The sequence below is a fragment of the Helianthus annuus genome, chromosome 17 (genome assembly GCF_002127325.2).
Source record: "Helianthus annuus cultivar XRQ/B chromosome 17, HanXRQr2.0-SUNRISE, whole genome shotgun sequence".
Lineage (NCBI taxonomy): Eukaryota > Viridiplantae > Streptophyta > Magnoliopsida > Asterales > Asteraceae > Helianthus > Helianthus annuus.
Window position 1 is genome coordinate 23507679 of NC_035449.2, and position 21559 is coordinate 23529237.

The following is a 21559-nucleotide window of genomic DNA, read 5'->3' on the forward strand; positions in this document are numbered from 1 at the left end:
TGATGAGCCGATGACAGCAATTGTCGACAATTGTGAATCTGTGATTGACCTTTGATATCCCTGGCTCCCTGCATAATTCAATCTGGTGCCGCCCAAATGCCCAAATACACTGTTGGGTTATTTTTTTTAAGTATTTGGGCTAACTAATATTGGGCTACCATTTGGTTATTTGGGCCAATATATTCAGAATTATTTGGGCTTAATATCAGTTTCTAAAATTTTTTTTGAGGGGTGTTCTAGTAGTTGTTGAGGGGTATCCTTAGTATAAAAATCAGATTTTTTTTTACACTACCGGTTAAAAGTTGAGCCGTAACCCGGGCTACGCCTTCGAGTACACTAGGTCCGCCCCTGTATATAATAATGGGAAAAGGAGGCCGTAGGGTAGGGTAGGTCAACCAATAATACAATATCATGTCATTTTCATCCCTGAGTTTTCTAAAACCATCAAAACGTTGGTGAAGCCCACCCACACTTACCATAAAATCATGGATCTCACTCTTTTATTACCCTAAGGCTGTAGGGTGTGGTCATGACCCTTTTGGTCACCTTGACCCTCCACGTGAGCGTCATGTCATCCACTTCTAATTCATCATTCAAAACCACTATCTTAAGGGTGTGGCCATGACATAAACCACTATTTTCTTATTTTATTTTTTTTTTGTGAAAAGGAAACAAGAAATATTGAAAAAGGAAAGTAGGCTCATGGTTGCCATGGTTTAATCCATACCAACCATGGTGGATAAGACAAGAGGGCGGTGTAGCAATCAATTAATGGTCCTATGTAGCATTGATGACCCAACCCATACTCCCCACACCCTTTAGCCTAACAATCACACACACCCCAAAGAGACGGACCCCACCTCCTCAAACCTTAAACTTTCCAAACAATCACGGCAACAATGTAGCCGTGTAAACTACCCTAAGAGCAACCCTACCTTGCAAGGTGCCACGCCCCCTAATAGCAATAACATTATATATAATTATATATAACTCTAATTTGTAACATTCTTATGCATTATATGTTGTACACTGTGTTTTCATCTTTGTACGGTGGTTTCTTCAAACTGTGGGGTGGTTTCCTGGTTTCCTTTCTAACATTCTTAGGCATTTTGCTCTTTCTTTCACAACCTGGTTGCAAACCCCTCTTTCTCTCTCTAAAACGTTTGGCCTCCCATCTATCTTTCTCTCTCTAAAATGCTTGGCAACTATACATCGCCGCCGGATCCATTTGGCGTAGATCTGTTGTCATCTGTGATACAAAGGGGATTGTGTGGTGTTAGAGAGAGAAATGGAGCGGTGGGTATTGCACCGCCATTGTCGAAGGCTCCGGCTTCAGGTCGGTGTTTTGGTTTTTATTTTTCTTTGCATTGTGTGGTTTAATGTTGGGTTACCCTTTGGTTTTGTTGTTACCACCGCTGGTATTGTTGATTCACCGCCGGCGATGATTGGGGCCTTCCTATTGGCATGGCAACTCCGATTGCAGCCTGGGCGGCACTGAGCCGTCAAGACGATGATGATCTATTAGATCCGAGTCTTTTGGTTTAGTTTTTTTTTATTGATGTTGGTGGCTGTTCTTCGTGGTAGGATGAAGGCGTTGATGATTATTTTTTTGTTGTCTGAGTAAATCAATCAAAGTTAAAAATTTGTCGCATCTTGGCGTGGCATTTTCCGTTGGAAATCGAATGATTTTTTGGTTTCTGCCGAGAAGGAAGCAGCCATGGCAGTTTAGTTCCTCTTAGTTTGTTCTAATACATTTAGTGATCTGAGCCTATTTTTTTAAAGATTTTCTTTTAAAGTGTTTATTTATAGATCTATTGGCTTACACGTGTTTAGGTTTGAAGTTGGTAAAGTAGTATAGAAAGAGATAGAAAGATCAGATTGGGAATTGAAGACGAAATTGTTTGGTGATGATGGGTGTTGTGGTTGTGGTGAGGAACATGCTGGGCAAATGAATTAACCCGACCCTGTAAAAAGTTGAACTCTATTGTGTTGTGATTTTAGGTAAAACATGCAGTACTCCTAAAATAGATAAGCAGTCTGAGGATAGTAAGAATGAACGGGTTAGATACGGTTATCGACGATGCAAGGGTGGCATGTTGATTTTTAACATTTAACAAGCATATACTTGATTTTGATATGTTTTTGTTAACTGTGTTTACATTATTTTATGAAACCAAAAAGAAAGTGTCGTTAGATGCTTTTATGTTGGTTTTTCGATTGGATTTTTGGTTGTGTATTGTGCATGTTGCAGTTGCTTATCTTGACCCTACTACATCTTTCTTTGGTGTATATGATGGCCATGGAGGTGTGTACTAATAATTCAAAACTTTTTCAAGTTCCCCGTTAGATCGTATTTTAGTTGTATCTTAACAAATACTGAAATGTGTTTTATGTTTTAAAGCTTTAATGTTTATGTTTGCTTTAGGTAAAGTTGCTGCTAAATTTTGTACGAGATCTTCATTGACAAGTGGTCGCACGAAGCGTATTTTACTGGTGATATTGAAACATCTCTACAAAAGGTGTTTACCAGGTTCTTTTAAATACATTGTAAATTAAATATGAATCGTTTGGTTTATGAATGTGGTTATAGCTTGTAATTTGGTCTTTTTTGTGATGCAGAATGGATGAAATTGAATGAGGGTTTCATTTGGTTTCCAAGAGGTGAAGCAAGTAATAAGATTGATGACTGGGCATTTGACTACTAATATATATATTTTTCCTTCTACTTTTACTGAACTCAACAGAATTATTGTTCAATTATTTGATTCTTTACATGGGCCGCATTCTGATTTCACAGGACCAACATCTGAATTACTGGATGTATAGCGTGTGTTGCAGCCGTGTCCGTGCGGCGGCGGTGGCGGAGACGCGGTGGCAACCGGCTACGGACGCGGCTTCTTCATTCATTCTGCGACTCTCCGACAAAGGGGCTATGTGAATATTGGTTCTCATGCTTCAATAAAAGTGTGTGTTTTTAAAGTTTTAATCAGATTTGATTGCCTACGTGTTTATGAATGTTTATACGAGTTGTGATTCGTTTGGTGTATTTAGGTATGTGATCAGTTTTCGAGGTGTTTGTATGTTGAGGATCATGTTCATTGGTGGTGGTTGCAACATTTCAAAGACATAAAGCAATAGGTCTCACGCCGCAACGCCCGGAGACAACTAACTTAGCGAACGCTTTGCCCCGCCGGCGCAACGCGCGGCGAGCTAAAATCTAGTTATATATTATAAATTTGTAACATTCTTATGCATTGTAACTTGTACTTTATGCTTATAATGTTGGATAGTGACATGTGACAAAACTATATAACATTCTTAGGCATATTAACTTGTACTAATGCTTATAAAGTTGGACAATGATATGTGACAAAATTATGTATCATGGTGAGTCATCGATTAATAATTACGTGCGTGTTTCAAATGTTGCCGATTAATAATTACGTGCGTGTTTCAAATGTTGCCGCCACACTGATATTTTTTTTACAAATAAGCAGGTTCATTTCATTTTTACCCCTTATGTCCACCATCTCATCTCATGTTGCAGACATCGCATTACTCTCTCTCTCTCTCTCATATCTTCTCTATCTACTCTCTTCGCTTTCCCATGGCTAACAAACAGCTGATACCCGCCCCCGTATTACCAGCACCACATCGCCTTTTATTCTAATCGTTTCGGTGACCGGAACCACTGATTTTATTGTCGCACCGCCGTAGGGAATTATGTGCTTAGTTTTGCTTCCACGGATCTGACCGAACAGAGGACACGCAGGAGGGGTCTTTGCTCGCCGGAAAACACCGAAGGTGAAGATGTCATGGTGATATGCTTCGACAATGCCTCACCTGCTGCTTCCATCCCTTGGTTTTAGAAAACTTTGAGTTAACGGTAGTGGTCTTAAAGTTTATGTTTGAATATTATTTTTTCTTAAAAAGTCATTAAAGTTAATTATTTGGTTTTGTATATTATTATGCTTGCTGAATTTGTTCTTAAATTTATTTATTACGTTTTGTATTTTATTTTTCTTATCGAATCATAAAGTGGGTCTCTCGGTTGTGTAGATCTAGCTCATGTATTATGTAAAGTTCTTAACCAATGCATGCATGGCAACTGTGTGGATGTAGCTCATGTATGACGTTAAGTTGTTAACTAATCCATGTCGGCTGAATTTATAAGCCCCCGGCCGCAACGCGGCTGGGGCTTACATCTAGTTTACATTAAATGGTACATGTCACAAGTCTATAAAAATATGAAAAAAAAAATCAACATGGTCTGTGGTCCAAAAATCAACATGGTCTGTGGTCCATAACGTGAAAAGGAGAAATAAAAATACATCAAATATCAAATTTATTTTTTTTAACAAAACCTTACATAGCACAAATTCAATTTTATATATTGTACATAAAAAATCTATTTAACATGTTTAAATAGATACATTTATTTATTAAGCATCTTTAAGAAATGTCCCCATCCTAAAACCCACTAAAAAAACAATATGCCCTGGCCTCCTGTTTTGTTTTTATCCCCTAAAACTTGGGGCTGTTTCAACTTCCCGTGTGCTTTGCTCTTTGCATCTATATATACCTCATCCTCATCTTTGGTTTTGTCATCAACCACTCGCAACATACTTTCATTTCAAACAAATCTAAACCTCACTCACCTTCATTTCTAATATGAGTTCTAGTACTAGGAGAGCATGGATGGTAGCCGGTACCGTTGGATTGGTGGAGGCACTAAAAGATCAAGGCTTCGCACGGTGGAACTACACCATCAGAGCCATCCACCACCATGCTAAGTCCAATCTCCGGTCAGTCACCCAAACAAAGAAGTTGTCTTCTCCGGCTGCCATGGCTTCAAGCAAAGGCATTGACCAATCGGAAGAGTTGTTAAGAAAAGTCATGTACTTAAGTTGTTGGGGTCCCAATTGATTATTTTGTTTTTGTTTTAGATGAGGTTAGGTGTATATGTATATTGTATTCCTGAATCCTGATACACATGATGTACAGCCTTCTTATTAATCAAAAGTAATTTTGATTATCAATAACAAGATTTTTGAACGATTGATGATTATTGGTTGGACCACCATAGTGGCATTGAGTGGTCGGATCTTAGGTCGTTTTTTCATAAAATTTCTTTTGACCATTTTTTTACAAGGACTACCATCTCATTATCAATTAAGATCGCATATCTATCTCCTTTGCCAAAATCCATTATTCAAGACTTGTTCCTTGTTTTTTTTTTTTAAATTGGGGATTTTGATGATAAAAGTCGGGGTTTGATTCCAGGGTTAGTTTTGATGATAAAAATTTGGGGATTTTGATGATAAAAGACGGTGGATCTGAGTTCAGAAGGTGATAGCCTCCTAGGGTTTCGAGCCAAGAGCTCTAGCTCCGGCGACTTTACACACTCGGATTATGACGGTGACCATGGAGTCCATTGGAAGCGTCGTTGGGTAGCGTTCTGAGATCTCTGATGTCAGTGGTTTATATTGGGCTGTGATTTTAAATATACTCACCAATTACGGTTAAACCCACTTCAGGTGTGACGGGCACCCTTACGGGTAGCGCTCCAGGTTTCGAACCCGGGAGGTAACACCGTCGTCACCCCACAGGTAGGCTGAGCGGGTTCCGTCCACGGGTAGACTTTGCCGCATTGAACAAGATGAAAAAGAGGAGTCGTCGTGTCACACCCCAAAACACGTCGAAGTGGAAATACAAACGTGCCGGTGACGGAGGTTGCTACCCATAAATATCTTAGTGGACGATATAATAATAATTTGGACATACCACTTAATTAAAACATGAAATTTTAAAGTTTAACGTTTAAACATAGCCACAACTAGGGGTGTTCATCGGGTTTTTTCTTCGGGTTTCAGGTTTTTCGGGTCGGGTTGTTCGGGTTTTTCTCTAAGAAAAATTGACCCGATAACCAACCCATTTTAAAATTCGGGTTAGTCGGGTTTGGGTTATTCGGGTTCGGGTTAGTTAAGGTCGGGTTATTCGGTTTTCGGGTTTAGATGTAAAATGAAAATATATTTTTTTTTTTACAAAATATCATCATAATTCATATTGTTACTTTAAAAATATCATGAAAGACACATGGCTTTATAGCCTAGTGATAGGTCCTGGGTTCGATTCCCACAAGGGGGGTTTTCCTATGTTTATTGGGTTTCCTCCTGAATTGGTGTGGCATTATGCCTAGTGGAGTTGGATATGATCGGGTGGTTCCTCTGGTGGCACGATGATACTCCAGTGGTCCGTCAGTGATCCAAATTTGCCGTTAAAAAAAAAATATCATCAAAGTTCAAAGATTAGTTAACAATATGATATTATCATATTTAAAAGTCCCAAAACTTAGTGTTCCATCTATTAAAGACTCCAAATCTAAACACTTTTATAAGAAAAAAATAATAAATGTTCGGGTTTTTTTTCGGGTTTCATGTTTCGGGTCGGGTTTTTCCGGTTTTTGGCCTGGAAAAAGTGACCCGATAACCGAACCATTTAAAGTTCGGGTTGGTCGGGTTCGGGTTTTTCGGGTATTCTCTAATTCGGGTTCGGGTGGCTTTGAATTCAGGTTGGGTTTCGGGTTTTGGATAAAAATGAACAGCCACAACCATCACAGTCTGATCCTTATGGATCTTAGTACATTCGTTCCCAAATTAGTTTTAAAAGTTTGTCTGAGACATTATTTAATAACCATTGCATCAACTACCACAAGACATGTCAAAATTCCTGAAGCTGAACTCATTTACCTGAAGAACGCGTAAAAATCAAGTGTCAACACAAAGAAACGATCTGGGAGTAATTACACGGCTCTCTAATCATTCGGTTTTCTGAAATTCGGCAACAAATTACATCTGTCTGTTTAATTAACTCCAAGTTAAATATTATCCATCTAGCATACAAAGTGTATTTAAAATGTAGTTGAAATAAAATTGTTATTTCAGTTATATACATAGAAGAATCTAATTATATTAGCATACTATATAAACAAATTTACAATGAAACTTTTGAATGCATGATTGGAGATAAATAATAAACAAAATATTTTTGAAATTTATTTCCTACAATTACATTTCTAAGTTAGAGGAATAGTGCCAGGCAGCTTGCCTGGCTCTTCCCTATTGGTCCATCTTTTTTTAAATTTAATTTTATTTTTAGTTTAAAATTACGTTTTCGTCCTTTGTTTAAAATTACGTTTTTGCCCCCAACTCAAAATAAAATTACAATTTTGCCCCTAGCTCAAAATTACGCTTTTGCCCTCAGTTCAAAAACTGACTTTTAATTTTGTTCCCAATTTCAAATTACGGTTTCGCCCTTCGTTTAAAATTACGTTTTTGCACCCACTTCAAAATAAAATGTTGTTTTTTCCCTCTAGCTCAAAATTACGATTCTGCCCTCAGCTCAAAATTACGTTTTTGCCCACAGTTCAAAATAAAATTATGTTTTTCCCCCTAGCTCAAAATTATGATTTTGCTCTGAGTTTAAAATTATGATTTCGTCTCCAGTTCAAAATATAATTTATGATTTTTCCCTCTGTACATACATACATGTTATGAGAGAGAAATATTCGGCTTATTGCCCCGCAACGCGGGTGAGGCAAAAACTAGTTATTATACATTCGACAGATGAGTAGAAAACAAATGTTCGAAAAGGCCAAAAGAGTACGGTTTCAAATGCGTGTGTCGTTTTCTGTTGTATGGTGCATCCCCCTTGTATTACTAAAATAATAATTCACAAGAGATATGTGAAAGATAAAATATGATGACTCATAATGTAGTGTTCAAGCCTGTCCCATTTATACATCATATCCTTAACAACTAAAACCATTTTTCCCCTAGAAAACCATCAACCATAAGCCTACCGTTTCTGCTTCCAAAAAACTTGGTGCTATTCTACAGTTCTACCTAGTGGCGTCTATATATACCCGATTCTTATCTTGTGCTGCTTCATCAAACAAATCTTACAAACATTTTCAATAGTTAAAAAGTTTCAATTTCAAGATACAATGAGTTCGACATCGAGAGCATGGTTAGTGGCCGGTACCGTTGGATTGGTGGAGGCACTAAAAGATCAAGGGTTTGCACGGTGGAACTACACCATCAGAGCCATCCACCACCACGCTAAGTCTAATCTCCGTTCAGTCACCCAAACAAAGAAGTTGTCTTCGCCGGCTGCCTTGGCTTCAAGCAAAGGCATTGACCAATCAGAAGAGTCTTTGAGAAAAGTTATGTACTTGAGTTGTTGGGGTCCCAATTGAATTAAATATATATATCTACTTTAAAGAAATCAACCTGGAGATGTAATTTATAGCTTGAAATCAACAAGCTCCATATGCTCAGTGGGTTTCTGGTCAGAGTTGATGTTGTCGTCAACGATTTTCCCGGTTGTATATGGATTTCAATATTATGTACGTACTCAAAGGAGTCAAAAATATGATGAATTGTATGTATGCATGATTATTGATTCAAATGAAATGAAGTTGCCATCTTTTTTTCTCGCCCAAAATAAGTATACAAAGCATGGTGATTAGATTTTAATAAATCATTTTAAACTATGAGCTTGGCATGTGCAACTAAACGAAAAATAACTTTGTATGCCTCCTAATAAATAATTTGGCTGTTTTTTTGTTGCAATCATAGTGGGTTGAAATTCTTTTGAAAGAGCACCGACTATGGATTGTTGTCGACCAATTTAACGGCAAAGCATGATACATATAAATTTGACACTTATGAAAGTCAGTTAAGCATGAGTCAGTTAACCTCCGGTTGTTCGAGTGGAAAATCATACGGTTATGGTAAACTAAGCTCGGTTATACAGGTTCCAAGCACGAATTCAAACGTTAGAAGCTAAAGATGGAGATATAAAAAGTTAGAAATATAGAGGTATAAAAGCTAAAAAACACAAAGCCACAAACATATAAGGCTGGTTCGGTTTTGGTTAAAGTCGGTTCACGAAGACACATTAATCTTCATCACAAGCATAACCAAATGGTAATCTGATTCGCTTAACCACAACCGATTGGATTTGTTGGTTATGATTAATTATGGTTAGTTTTTTCGGCTAACGATTACGGTACGATGTTTGCTCTCCTAAACATACACCAAAGACCAAAAAAACTACGATCGGACAATGGGACTTGGTTGCTAATAATATTAATCCATTCTGTTTGTTCTTAAATCTTCATTCCATTCTGTTTGGTTGCTAAGAAACTGATGCAACCAAACTCAAGAATATATGCTAAGAAAAGAGATGCTCATGCTATGGCCATTATTCAACAGGCTGTTCATGATCATTTGTTTTCTCGAATTGCTGTTCCAAAGAAAGTTGGGATATTCTGAAGATGGAGTATCAAGGAGATACCCAAGTGAAAGCAATAAAATTGCAAGTATTAAGAAGAGAGTTCGAGAATCTCTCTATGAAAGACAATGAAACAGTCAGTAAATACTTCTCTCGGGATATGGGAAATGTGAGCCAGAAGAGAGCTTATGGGGAGATCATTACTGATCAAACCATTGTTGAGAAGATACTTCGAAGTTTATCTCCGAAGTTTGATCACATTGTTCCATCCATTGAAGTATCACTTGATCTATCTAAACTCACCCCTGTGAAGCTGATGGGTTCCTTGCAATCACAAGAAGAAAGAATAAATAGCATATCCCATGAGAAAACGGAAAAGTTTGAAGAACATGCCCTGCAGGTTATGCAAGAAGGAAACCGGCCTTCAAATGCACATGGCAGAGGACTTGGAGGTTTCAGAGGCCGGGGCAGAGGAAGAGGCCGGGGCAGAGGTGTCACACCCTGGCTTTGCGGAAGCGTGGTTAATCTGGTGTGACTTCTTAATACCATAGCTTAATCATAACAAAGCTATATGAAAGTAAAACCATGCAAGATCATCCATTGATTAAGTTTCAAAATAAAAGTACCACAACATTGTTTTAAAGTACCGACACATGCAACGGAAATTACAACCTACTAACATAAAGACATTGTTCAGGACTTAAAACCACAACCATAAAGTAGACGTAGTTTAAAAGCGGTGGCTCGTCCAGGAAAGAGCCACGACCCCTAAACTTGGATGACCTTATTTCTTTTACGCAACGAGAAAACGTATCATACCATGCCAAATCCTTAATTACCTGAAATACATGTAAGTTGGAAAAATCAACAAAAATTGTTGAGCAAGTTCATGTGTAGTGAGTAAGTAAAAACCTTTGTAAGTATAAAATCTTGGTATGTAGCAAATAAGGAAAAAGAGATCACCAATGGTTTGCAAGGCCATTGATATGTGTGAAATGCAAGTAGGAAGGCTCAAACCTAGCAGACTTATGCGCTGGGTACAAAGTCATCCCGAGGTCCGTTATGCTGGGCCTGGGACTGGGCTCGCTACACCCAAATAGATCTATCGCTCCTGCCCCTCGGTCCTACCCTGAGGATTAATGACCTCAAGTTTCCGCCTACCCAGTTCACATGATCTAAATAACAACCCTCCTTACGCTAACCATACCATATAAGAAATATTTGTAAACATAGTAACATGTATTTCACCCCCGCAGTTTAGAAAACTGAAAACAGTTAAGAGAAAAAGGGGACATGAACTCACAGCGGTGCGTCTCTACCAAGTATACTCCAAATCAAGCAGCTGAGCAACGACCTACATGTACTAATTCTATTAGACGGACGGCCGTGCCTTAGCTTTATGGTTTAAGTTTTTGGGAAATAGTTAGACAACTATTTCGTGTTTACTTTTCGTATATACTTGGTAATCATTCTCCTTCCCAAGGATGGGGGATTTAATACATGTGCGCTCGAAATATATTATTAAGTCTTACTTAATATATATTTATTTCTAATTCCAAAATATAAATATTTTTCTCAAAAATATTATATTTTCACTTCACATCATTTTCCCCAAAAATAATACGTTGACAAAATACGCGTTCATAAATATTTCCGTATAATGCGTAAGTTACGTTTTAACGATCGAGTGGTAATAATAATTACCGGTGTAACTTATATATTTATTGTGAAAGCGTTCGTATTATTTTGGATTCGTTAACGTTCGAAAATATTATTTTTACTCTAAAAATAATATTTATGTATTTTTCACAAAATAATCATAAACACGCATCAAGTGATTTATGAAAATGTATATATCAGATATATATTACTAAGTTTTATTTTGTGAAATCCCACCTCCGATATTTTGTAAATAAAGTCGTGGCGAAACTTATATTTTGAAAACATGTCGAAAGGTATTTCTAACACTTATAGTGTAAATAATTCTAAGTGTTAGGTTTTTGGAAAAATTTCGCCAGAGTTTCCTCTGTAACTGGAGGTGGCCACGCTTTCAAGCGTATCATTTTCTTTTACAAACCAATTCAACAACTTCTTTATTCATTCAAAACAATTTCCGACACAACAAACTAGTTAACAATTATGTAAATCGCATAAATTTCATGAACTTGTGATTTACTCAAAATACGAAGTAAATCTCATTACTTTTAGCGGATCTTTATATAAGTTAGTCCGGTTTCGTAAAAACCTTACTTTTAAAGAATTTTCGTCTTCACAACTTCCCGTCATCTTTTACAAAATTGTTATTTTGTCAAAACTTTTGTGCTACACAAGTGCTTACACACTTGTGTGTTCTAAAAATTATACTTGTAAGTGTAAGATCCGTTTTTAGAAAACATGATTTCTTTGATACGTGGTTCTTTGAAAATACCACTTGCAGATACGTAGATCTGCTAGTTTTAAATACTATTTCACAAGTAAAACGCTTTTATACAAGTTCATGATTTGTGTGTGGTAGAGTTTCACCCTTTAACCCTTGTTTCATTCAAAACAACCTTATGTCATGATCCATGATCATGACCAACCCGGGTTAAATGATGATCCGAGCTACCCCAACATAGATCGGGTCCAAATAACCACACAAAATAAATACTACAACATTTACACAACTTATGAGCTTTTAACCATCTTTCCTTGCATTTTTAGTAGACTTTTATATGTCATCTTGTAAGATTACGAGTTTTAGCCGTTACATAACATTTTAACCATCTTAAAATAGTTCGAGAAGGTGATTTAAGTAACATACCACTAGCTCGGGGCTAGGGGAGAATCTAAGCGCAAAATGAGAGGATAAAAGCTAGCGAATGAGGTCCTTCAAGCTCCGAGTGCACCAAGCCTTCTTATGCGGGATCCTCGACACTAGAATGAGCTTGGAATGTGATGATGGAAGTCGAATGATGGAGGGTTGAAAGAGGGGTGCTTGGCCGTGAGCTTGTAGAGAGGGAAAGAGAGAGTGTTGTGGTGTAATGTTAAGTGAATGTTCATGTGTGCCATCTCATGTTCTTATAGACAATTGCAAGATTATGGTCCAAAGGTTTAAGTGCCTTCTAGATATTAGACAAGTGAAAATAAAATAATTAAAATAGTACAAGGTATGTCCCCCTTGTTGGGGACGGTTTCTAAAGGGGGGGGGGGTAGCTAGTTCATTTTCAACTAATTAGTTAGTTATCAGTTAGGTTAATTAGGTTAGTTAAGTATTAACCCGGTTAGTTGTGCGTAGTGCTTTATGGCGGGTGTTAGGGCATTCAGGGACCCTAACTGGTTCAGAAAAAGGTAAATAATGTTTATGGCCATATTTTCATGTTCCGGGTAAAGTCCGGTTGTTCGGTTGGATAGTAATCCGTTAAAGTGCTTAACAAAGCTTTTAAGTGTCGTTAATACCCTTTTTAGTGACACAACTTATTCCCGACGCTTTGGAAAGTGTCTAGTAATATTTTTCCCATGTTTTGGCACTTTATTAGCTAACCAATTGCTGAATTGTTAATTAAAGTGCTGTGCTTTGTGCTTAGTGTACGTTTTAGGCACATCCGATCACTGTACTTATTCCTAGAGACGCAGTTCTACAACCCTTGTATCCCTACACTCACTACTAGTGTAGTAAAACATTTTTGGCACATACAGGCCTTAGAAGCAGTGTCTGCCTGATGCTGACTATAACAGCACGTTCAATAGGTTATCCGTTCATTGTGCTACTCTGCTTTTGGTGCATCAAGGTTGTCACTAAGGTGCTGTAAGCAAAACATGGAGTGACAGCAAGTAAAGTATGATGTAAGTAAGTACATGTATCAGCATTCAAGTAGCAGTCTATCCATAAATTCAAGTAAGCACAGTAATTAAGCAGTAATCAATTATTAATTAGGTCGTCCGGAAACCTGGTTTAGTGAGGGTCGTCACAAGAGGAAGATCACTTGATAGAAGTAAAGTACCCCAATGTTATACATGCAAGAAGTATGGTCATTTGTCCAAGGATTGTTGGTATAATGAAGATGCTCAGGTCAATATAATTGTTGAACCAGTGGAACCAAAAGAAAACAACAGCAATAGTGAGGATCAATACTTGTTTATGGCAGTTATATCTGAACAAGAAGCCAACAATATGTGGTTTCTTGATTCAGGATGTTCCAATCATATAACAGGCTCCAAGGTCAGTTTTGTTGAACTTGATGAAACCTTTAAAATGAATGTTCAATTGGGAAATAAAAAGACACTTGTAGTTGAAGGAAAAGGTGTTGTTCGAATTTATACTGGCCCAAACTCATATAAATTGCTTAGTGATGTGTATTATGCTCTAACTTTGGAGTATAATCTGCTGAGTGTGGGACAGCTCATGAGGAAAGGTTATTCTTTGTTGTTTAAGGGCCGTGACTGCACCATTAAGAATCAAGGAGCTGAGTTGATGAAAATTCATGTTTCTACTAACAATATGTTTGTTGTGGATGCTTCAAAGGCTGAATCCAACACTCCCAATCAGTCATCACTGCTTCAAGTATGGCACAAGAGATATGGACACTTAAATTGGGATAGTTTAAAGTTGTTGCATGAGAAAGCTATGGTTTCTGGTTTACCTCAGATTAAAGGCACAAGCATCTGTGAAGGGTGCATTCTAGGCAAGCAGATCAGGCTACCTTTCAAATCCACTTCCTGGAGAGCTACAAAGAAATTGGAACTGGTGCATGCCGATCTATGTGGTTTTACATAAGTGCTTCCTCTTTAACAACATTCATACACCAATGCAAGCATCTGAATAAACAATAAACAATCTATACAAATCAAAGACAAAATCAAAAGCTACAAACATATCAAACAAATTTCATAAAATCATTTTATAACCTTGATCACATTCGGAAGCTCGACCAACGAACTCAGGACTTCAACACCAAATAATAAATCCAGCAAGATCTACCTGAAGAACATTTAGCATCCAAACTTTCAGTTCATGATAAAAAGAAAAAATCAAATGCATCATAATCAAAAGCTACAAACATATCAATCATATTTCATAGAATCATGATTTATTTTAAACACACACAGACATTACCTCTTCATCAATAAAGTTGAGATCCATTTTATAACCTTGATCACATTCGGAAGCTCGGCCAACGAACCCAAGACTTCAACACCAAACAACAAATCCAGCAAGATCTACCTGAAGAACATTTAGCATATAAACTCTCATCTGTCATGATAAAAAGAAAAATTCAAAAAATATCATAATCAAAAGCTAAAAACATATCAAACAAATTTCATAAAATAATTTTATAACCTTGACCACATTCGGAAGCTTGGCCAACGAACTCAGGACTTCAACACCAAATAACAAATCCAGCCAGATCTACCTGAAGAGCATTCAGCATACAAACTTTCAGTTCATGATAAAAAGAAAAAAATCAAAAAATATCATACTCAAAAGCTACAAACATATCAATCAAATTTCATAGAATCATGATTTATTTTAAACACACACAGACATTACCTCTTCATCAATAAAGTTGAGATCCATTTTATAACCTTGATCACATTCGGAAGCTCGGCCAACGAACCAAAGACTTCAACACCAAATAACAAATCCAGCAAGATCTACCTGAAGAACATTTAGCATACAAACTTTCAGTTCATGATAAAAGGAAAAAAATCAAAAAAAATATCAAAAATATCTATTTTTAAACTACCATTGAAATCTATGGTAAATGCACCGCCTCTCTCGTCTTCATCCTCTTCTCTATATCTACAGTTTTAGAAATAGAGAGTTGAGAGAGTGTAGACAGAGAGATTGAAATGGGTTTTTGAAATTATGATCGACTTTGAATTTGGGTTTGAATTTATATTTGAGAGAGAGAGAAGAATTGAAGCTCTAATGACATTAAATGTAAATTACATATCCCTATGAAGTTTTAAATTTCAAATTACCCTCCCATTTTAATGAGCATTAGTCGTTTGAAATTTCAATGAACATCAGCGGTTTCATAATTGAATGTGGGCCAGACTTTTGAAATTAAAAGTTGGGGCAGTGGTTTGGATGGCAGATCTTTGAAATTATGATGTCACTATGCTTCCTCTATCGCTGCCACCTCATCGCAGATGACATAAGAAAAGCCTTGTTGGACATGCTTTCAAGCTGACACATCAGCTTTTCTTATGTCACTTGGATTTCTCCTTTTATAGAAAGTATAGATAGATTCCGTCCAAAGGATCAATCAGTTCAAGACATGTGCATGGCATGGAATAAATGGGAAAGGAAAATAGTTTTAACACCCTCACATGTTATGTACATGGCTTGAACTAACTTAGTCTTTAGATGGAGTTAAGTGTAAATGAAGCAATGTGACAAAGTTTTAAATAAAGCATAACGAGTGAAAGTAGAAGTTTTAAAGCAGTTAATCTATAATTAAGGCTTGCAAAAAGGACAATGATTGTACGTTTGTGTAGTTAGACCATGCGTAGTCGTTAGATGAATAATGCCCCCACCCTGGGGCGTTTTCTGTCATGTGTCAGTCCAGTCAGCATGGGGTAATTATTGGGCGTTATTGTAAAAGTGGCGTAGTGGGAATAATGCCCAATAACGCCCCTTCCAATCATATCACAATTATTTTTTTTTAATTAAAAACTTAAAATACTTCATTAAATTAAGTAAAAAAATTACATTGCAAAATTTTTGGTTTTATGAAAGATCCAAATCAGACATTTAATAAACAAAACTTTAGTGACTGATTTAGCATTTTTGAAACTTGAAATATTAAAGGTTTTAAAGTTTAAATCCTTTTTTTTAAATACAATCAAAGTGCAGGGACTGAATGTGCAAAATCACCTTCTTCTTCCTTTGTCACCCACAACAACCTGCAACTTAAACCTTCAAAAAAAAACCTTTGCCAAAATCTAATTATCCACACACAAATATTATTTCTTTTGTTTTTTTTAATTAAAACTAATTATACACACATGGCAAGGTCTTATTGGGCAAACAAATGAAGTTTCGGCGTGTTTCAAATCACGCTAGGGGGGCTTTTTTGCTAAATAACGCCGGAAAACGGCCGGCGGGGGTGGGGACCGGGCGTTTTGGGGCGTGTTTGAGGGGGAAAACGCCAAAATGTTGGCCACTACGGGTGGTCTTATAAATTGATAAATTAACTACTGTTTAACCCCCTCGTTTCAGGGTATAGGTTGTAAGACTGTGATAGATAGTAAGCAAACAACAAAAATGGAAAAATCGTAAAACAAAAACGTTAAGTTATACCTCCACATGATGTTAAACGTAGACAAAATCAAACACGAACTTATGCCGTGAGCTAACGTAAAAAGTAGAAAAACTCGAATTTATAACTATAACGATAAAACTTTAAATTAAAGATAAAACTTATGATTCCAATAATTTAACATAAAATATGAGAGAGTGCAAATGAAAACCAACGAATAACTAAAAAAACCTCACATTCCATCATTCCAATTCTCTTTGGGGTGAAAAAAGAGATAAATTAAAGGGTAACAATTATAGATTATATATTATTATATATTATATATTATATATTATATATATATATATATTGTTGGTGAAGGACGATGAATAGTAACTTTATTTTTATAATAATATATATTGTTTTTTTGTTATTTTTTATTTAATATGTTATAATAATTTATTATTATATTTACTTCTAAGAACATATATTTTTTTCCTTTTTTAAAACCATATATTTCCTTTACCATTCTTTTAAGGGTAAATTACACTTTTCGTCCTTTATGTTTGTAGCAGGTTGCAATGGGTGACATTTAACTTTAACAATTACAGTCACAATCATTTATTTGCAAAACATAACCTATGTGAGGGCAAAACAGTCATTTAATACAAAAAAAAGAATGTCAAAATTTAAGAACTTATATTAGTTATAAACCTAAACCATCATCACCCTGTACTCTCTCTCTCTCTACATGTGCAAATTATCCTGTTCACAAATCAATCACAACAAGGAAAGCACAACCTACAGTTCACTAAACATACACAAAACTAAAATTAGAGTTTATAATATCAATATCATTTCAGCCGTTAATGTATCTTTATTGCTGACATCTTTAACGTCAAGCTCCTTTGACGGAGGTTGCAAAATGTTGTTAGATTCCGACGGAATATTCGATTCATCCGTCAACGAATTCTCATTTTTAGTTGAGAAGAACCCGAGGTTCGATCCAAAGCTACGAAAGGGAGAATTGATGATTTTGGAGTTAGGTGCGGAAGGTGATGATCGATTAGGGTATAAGAGGTGACGAACAAGGATTTTGTTGAATAAAGCTCGTCTCATGATTTCACGTCTTTTGTATTCCAATGATTTCACTACCCTTTTTTTGGGTAGATTCGTCTTTTTGGGTGAAATCCCCTTTCGAGGGGCTGGATCTTGATGGTGGTGGGACTATGGCGGTCAATGGTTATGGTGATGATGTCGGTGGTCGACGGTGTTAGCGGGCGGTGGTGGTGGCCTGATGATGATGGTTGGAGAAGTGGTATGTAGAGAGAGAGGGAGAGAGAGTACATGGAAGATGATGATGGTTTAGGTTTATAATTTTTATATAAGTTTTTAAAATTTGACATTCTTTTTTTTTTGTATTAAATGACTGTTTTGCCTTCACATGGGTTGCACATGACCTCACAATGAAAGTTTTAACCAGGTTAGGGTCAAAGAACCTAAGGTGTAACAGGTTTTGCAAATAAAGGACTGAGACTGTAATTATTAAAGTTAAAGGTCATCCATTGCAACCCGCTACAAACATAAAGGACGAAAAGTGTAATTTACCCTTCTTTTAATAATCTTTTTTCTTTTTAAGAACATGTATTAATTTATCAATTAATCTGATACTTCTTCAATAATTTACTTTTATAATTTTTTTCTAAAAACTTAAGTACGTAGTTGTGCTTGATTTTTTCCCCTTGACATTCCGTTATAAGTTTTGTTAAAAACGAAGTTGTACTCAAAATAAATTATTTATTTGGTATCATAAAACGGTACGATGATAAATTAAACTGCTCTAATGGTTTGTCTTTCTAAACAACATGCTTTATTTTTAAATCACGTTTGTTTTACATTATCATTTGCTCGGTTTCGCCGCAACGCGCGACGTTAAAAAAACTAGTTTAGTAATTAAGTATTAAAGAGGGGATTGCATTTGTACTCTAGCTAAGACTTACTCAAAATGTTATATATAATTAGGGGTGCAAACAAGTCGAGCCGAGTTTGAGCTCGGCCAGGCTCGAGCTCGAGCTCGATTAACTTATGAGAGCTTGGGCTCGAGCTCGGCTCGATTCGAGCTTTGTTTTCAAAGCTCGAGCTCGGCTCGTTTGTATTTTGTCAAGCTTGAGCTCGGCTCGGGCTCGGCTCGTTTATTATCTATTAATTAGTATATTAAATAAAAATAATATAAATAATAGACTTTTTAGGCTTGCGAGCTCGATAAGTAAAGCTCGGGTTCGGGCTCGTTTACTAAATAAGCTTATTTTTAGGTTCGAGGTCGGCTTGTAAACAAGTTTAAATAAGCTCGGCTCGACTCGGCTCGTTTACACTAAGGCTCGACAAGGTTCGACGAGCCTAACGAGCTTCACATGTGAGACTCGAGCTCGGTTCGGGCTCGATAAGGCTCGGCTCGTTTCGAGCTTTTTCTTGAGCCTATCTCGAGTGCCCGCGAGCCGCTCGACTCGTTTGCACCCCTATATATAATAATGGGAAAAGGAGGCCGTAGGGTAGGGTAGGTCAACCAATAATACAATATCATGTCATTTTCATCCCTGAGTTTCCTAAAACCATCAAAACGATGGGGAAGCCCACCCACACTTACCATAAAATCATGGATCTCACCCATTTATTACCCTAATGCTGTAGGGTGTGGTCATGACCCTTATGGTCACCTTGACTCTCCACATCAGCGTCATGTCATCCACTTCTAATTCATCATTCAAAACCACTACCCTAAGGGTGTGGCCATGATCCAAACCACTATTTTTTTATTTTAATTTATTTTGTGAAAAGGAAACAAGAAATATTGAAAAAGAAAACTAGGTTCATGGTTGTCATGGTTTAATCCATACCAACCATGGTAGATGAGACAAGAGGACAGTGTAGCAATCAATTAATGGTCCTATGTGGCATTGATAACCCAACCCATACTTCCCACACAACCTTTAGCCAAACAATCACACACACCCCAAAGAGACAGACCCCACCTCCTCAAACCTTAAACTTTCCAAACAATCACGGCAACAATGTAGCCGTGTAAACTACGCTAACAGCAACCCTACCTTGCAAGGTGCCACGCCCCCTCATAGCAATAACATTTACATTAAATGGTACATGTCACAAGTCTATAAAAATATGAAAAAAAATCAACATGGTCTGTGGTCCATAGAAAAAATCAACATGGTCTGTGGTCCATAACGTGAAAAGGAGAAATAAAAATACATCAAATATCAAATTTATTTTTTTTAACAAAACCTTACATAGCACAAATTTAATTTTATATATTGTACACAAAAAAAAAAAAAAATCTATTTAACATGTTTAAATAGATACATTCATTTATTACGCATCTATAACAAATGTCCCCATCCTAAAAGCGTCACCATGCAGCCCACTAAAAAAAACAATATGCCTTGGCCTCCTGTTTTGTTTTTATCCCCTAAAACTTGGTGCTGTTTCAACTTCCCGTGTGCTTTGCTCTTTGCATCTATATATACCTCATCCTCATCTTTGGCTTTGTCATCAACCACTCACAACATACTTTCATTTCAAACAGAATCTAAACCTCACTCACCTTCATTTCTAATATGAGTTCTAGTACTAGGAGAGCATGGATGGTAGCCGGTACCGTTGGATTGGTGGAGGCACTAAAAGATCAAGGCTTCGCACGGTGGAACTACACCATCAGAGCCATCCACCACCATGCTAAGTCCAATCTCCGGTCAGTCACCCAAACAAAGAAGTTGTCTTCTCCGGCTGCCATGGCTTCAAGCAAAGGCATTGACCAATCGGAAGAGTCGTTAAGAAAAGTCATGTACTTAAGTTGTTGGGGTCCCAATTGATTATTTTGTTTTTGTTTTAGATGAGGTTAGGTGTATATGTATATTGTATTCCTGAATCCTGATACACATGATGTACAGCCTTCTTATTAATCAAAAGTAATTTTGATTATCAATAACAAGATTTTTGAACGATTGATGATTATTGGTTGGACCACCATAGTGGCATTGAGTGGTCGGATCTTAGGTCGTTTTTTCATAAAATTTCTTTTGACCATTTTTTTACAAGGACTACCATCTCATTATCAATTAAGATCGCATATCTATCTCCTTTACCAAAATCCATTATTCAAGACTTGTTCCTTGTGTGCTTTTTTTTAAAAAAAAATTTGGGGATTTTGATGATAAAAGTCGGGTTTTGATTCCAGGGTTAGTTTTGATGATAAAAAATTGGGGATTTTGATGATAAAAGACGGTGGATCTGAGTTCAGAAGGTGATAGCCTCCTAGGGTTTCGAGCCAAGAGCTCTAGCTCCGGCGACTTTACACACTCGGATTATGACGGTGACCATGGAGTCCATTGGAAGCGTCGTTGGGTAGCGTTCTGAGATCTCTGATGTCAGTGGTTTATATTGGGCTGTGATTTTAAATATACTCACCAATTACGGTTAAACCCACTTCAGGTGTGACGGGCACCCTTACGGGTAGCGCTCCAGGTTTCGAACCCGGGAGGTAACACCGTCGTCACCCCACAGGTAGGCTGAGCGGGTTCCGTGTCCACGGGTAGACTTTGCCGCATTGAACAAGATGAAAAAGAGGAGTCGTCGTGTCACACCCCAAAACACGTCGAAGTGGAAATACAAATGTGTCGGTAACGGAGGTTGCTACCCATAAATATCTTAGTGGACGATATAATAATAATTTGGACATACCACTTAATTAAAACATGAAATTTTAAAGTTTAACGTTTAAACATAGCCACAACTAGGGGTGTTCATCGGGTTTTTTTTCGGGTTTCGGGTTTTTCGGGTCGGGTTGTTCGGGTTTTTCTCTAGGAAAAATTGACCCGATAACCAACCCATTTTAAAATTCGGGTTAGTTGGGTTTGGGTTATTCGGGTTCGGGTTAGTTAAGGTCGAGTTATTCGGTTTTCGGGTTTAGATGTAAAATGAAAATAATTTTTTTTTTACAAAATATCATCATAATTCATATTGTT

The 21559-nt window shown here is 36.9% G+C and overlaps 3 protein-coding genes across 10 annotated transcripts; all 3 read left to right on the plus strand.

Annotated features, from left to right (window-relative positions):
* The first annotated feature begins 1004 nt into the window (after nt 1–1004).
* Nucleotides 1005–3385, plus strand: LOC110921569. 8 transcript variants are annotated; one of them, XR_004886382.1, is made up of 6 exons: nt 1054–1336; nt 1834–2305; nt 2426–2519; nt 2620–2661; nt 2798–2964; nt 3052–3385. XR_004886382.1 is itself a non-coding variant. In XM_022165920.2 (4 exons), the coding sequence occupies exons 1-3, from the start codon at nt 1195–1197 to the stop codon at nt 2703–2705; spliced, it is 333 nt and encodes a 110-aa protein (XP_022021612.1). In that variant the 5' UTR covers nt 1046–1194; the 3' UTR covers nt 2706–2964; nt 3052–3385. The 8 variants fall into 8 exon arrangements, 1 of the variants encoding a protein (XP_022021612.1); XR_002582461.2 differs by having other exon boundaries at nt 1005–2305; nt 2620–2670; XR_004886385.1 differs by having other exon boundaries at nt 1007–2305; nt 2426–2530; nt 2620–2670.
* A 4389-nt stretch (nt 3386–7774) lies between these two features.
* Nucleotides 7775–8498, plus strand: LOC110923192. Its single transcript, XM_022167357.2, has one exon. It carries the CDS (start codon nt 8006–8008, stop codon nt 8255–8257), a length of 252 nt encoding a protein of 83 aa, XP_022023049.1. The 5' UTR covers nt 7775–8005; the 3' UTR covers nt 8258–8498.
* An 842-nt stretch (nt 8499–9340) lies between these two features.
* On the plus strand, nt 9341–17800 carry LOC110923854. The gene is made up of 4 exons (XM_022167910.1): nt 9341–9749; nt 13371–13961; nt 17387–17578; nt 17694–17800. The coding sequence occupies exons 1-4, from the start codon at nt 9341–9343 to the stop codon at nt 17798–17800; spliced, it is 1299 nt and encodes a 432-aa protein (XP_022023602.1).
* Nucleotides 17801–21559: the final 3759 nt, after the last annotated feature.

What these genes read in the sequence shown, in the direction of transcription:
- LOC110923854 (XM_022167910.1), top strand. Translation starts at nt 9,341, where the DNA reads ATGGAGTATCAAGGAGATACCCAAGTGAAAGCAATAAAATTGCAAGTA. An exon ending in CTGTGAAGGGTGCATTCTAG is followed by an intron (nt 13,962 to 17,386) that starts GCAAGCAGATCA and finishes ATATCATTTCAG; the next exon opens with CCGTTAATGTATCTTTATTG. An exon ending in TTTGGAGTTAGGTGCGGAAG is followed by an intron (nt 17,579 to 17,693) that starts GTGATGATCGAT and finishes TTTTTTGGGTAG; the next exon opens with ATTCGTCTTTTTGGGTGAAA.
- LOC110921569 (XM_022165920.2), top strand. Translation starts at nt 1,195, where the DNA reads ATGCTTGGCAACTATACATCGCCGCCGGATCCATTTGGCGTAGATCTG. An exon ending in GTCGAAGGCTCCGGCTTCAG is followed by an intron (nt 1,337 to 2,425) that starts GTCGGTGTTTTG and finishes TGTTTGCTTTAG; the next exon opens with GTAAAGTTGCTGCTAAATTT. An exon ending in CTACAAAAGGTGTTTACCAG is followed by an intron (nt 2,531 to 2,619) that starts GTTCTTTTAAAT and finishes TTTGTGATGCAG; the next exon opens with AATGGATGAAATTGAATGAG.
- LOC110923192 (XM_022167357.2), top strand. Translation starts at nt 8,006, where the DNA reads ATGAGTTCGACATCGAGAGCATGGTTAGTGGCCGGTACCGTTGGATTG.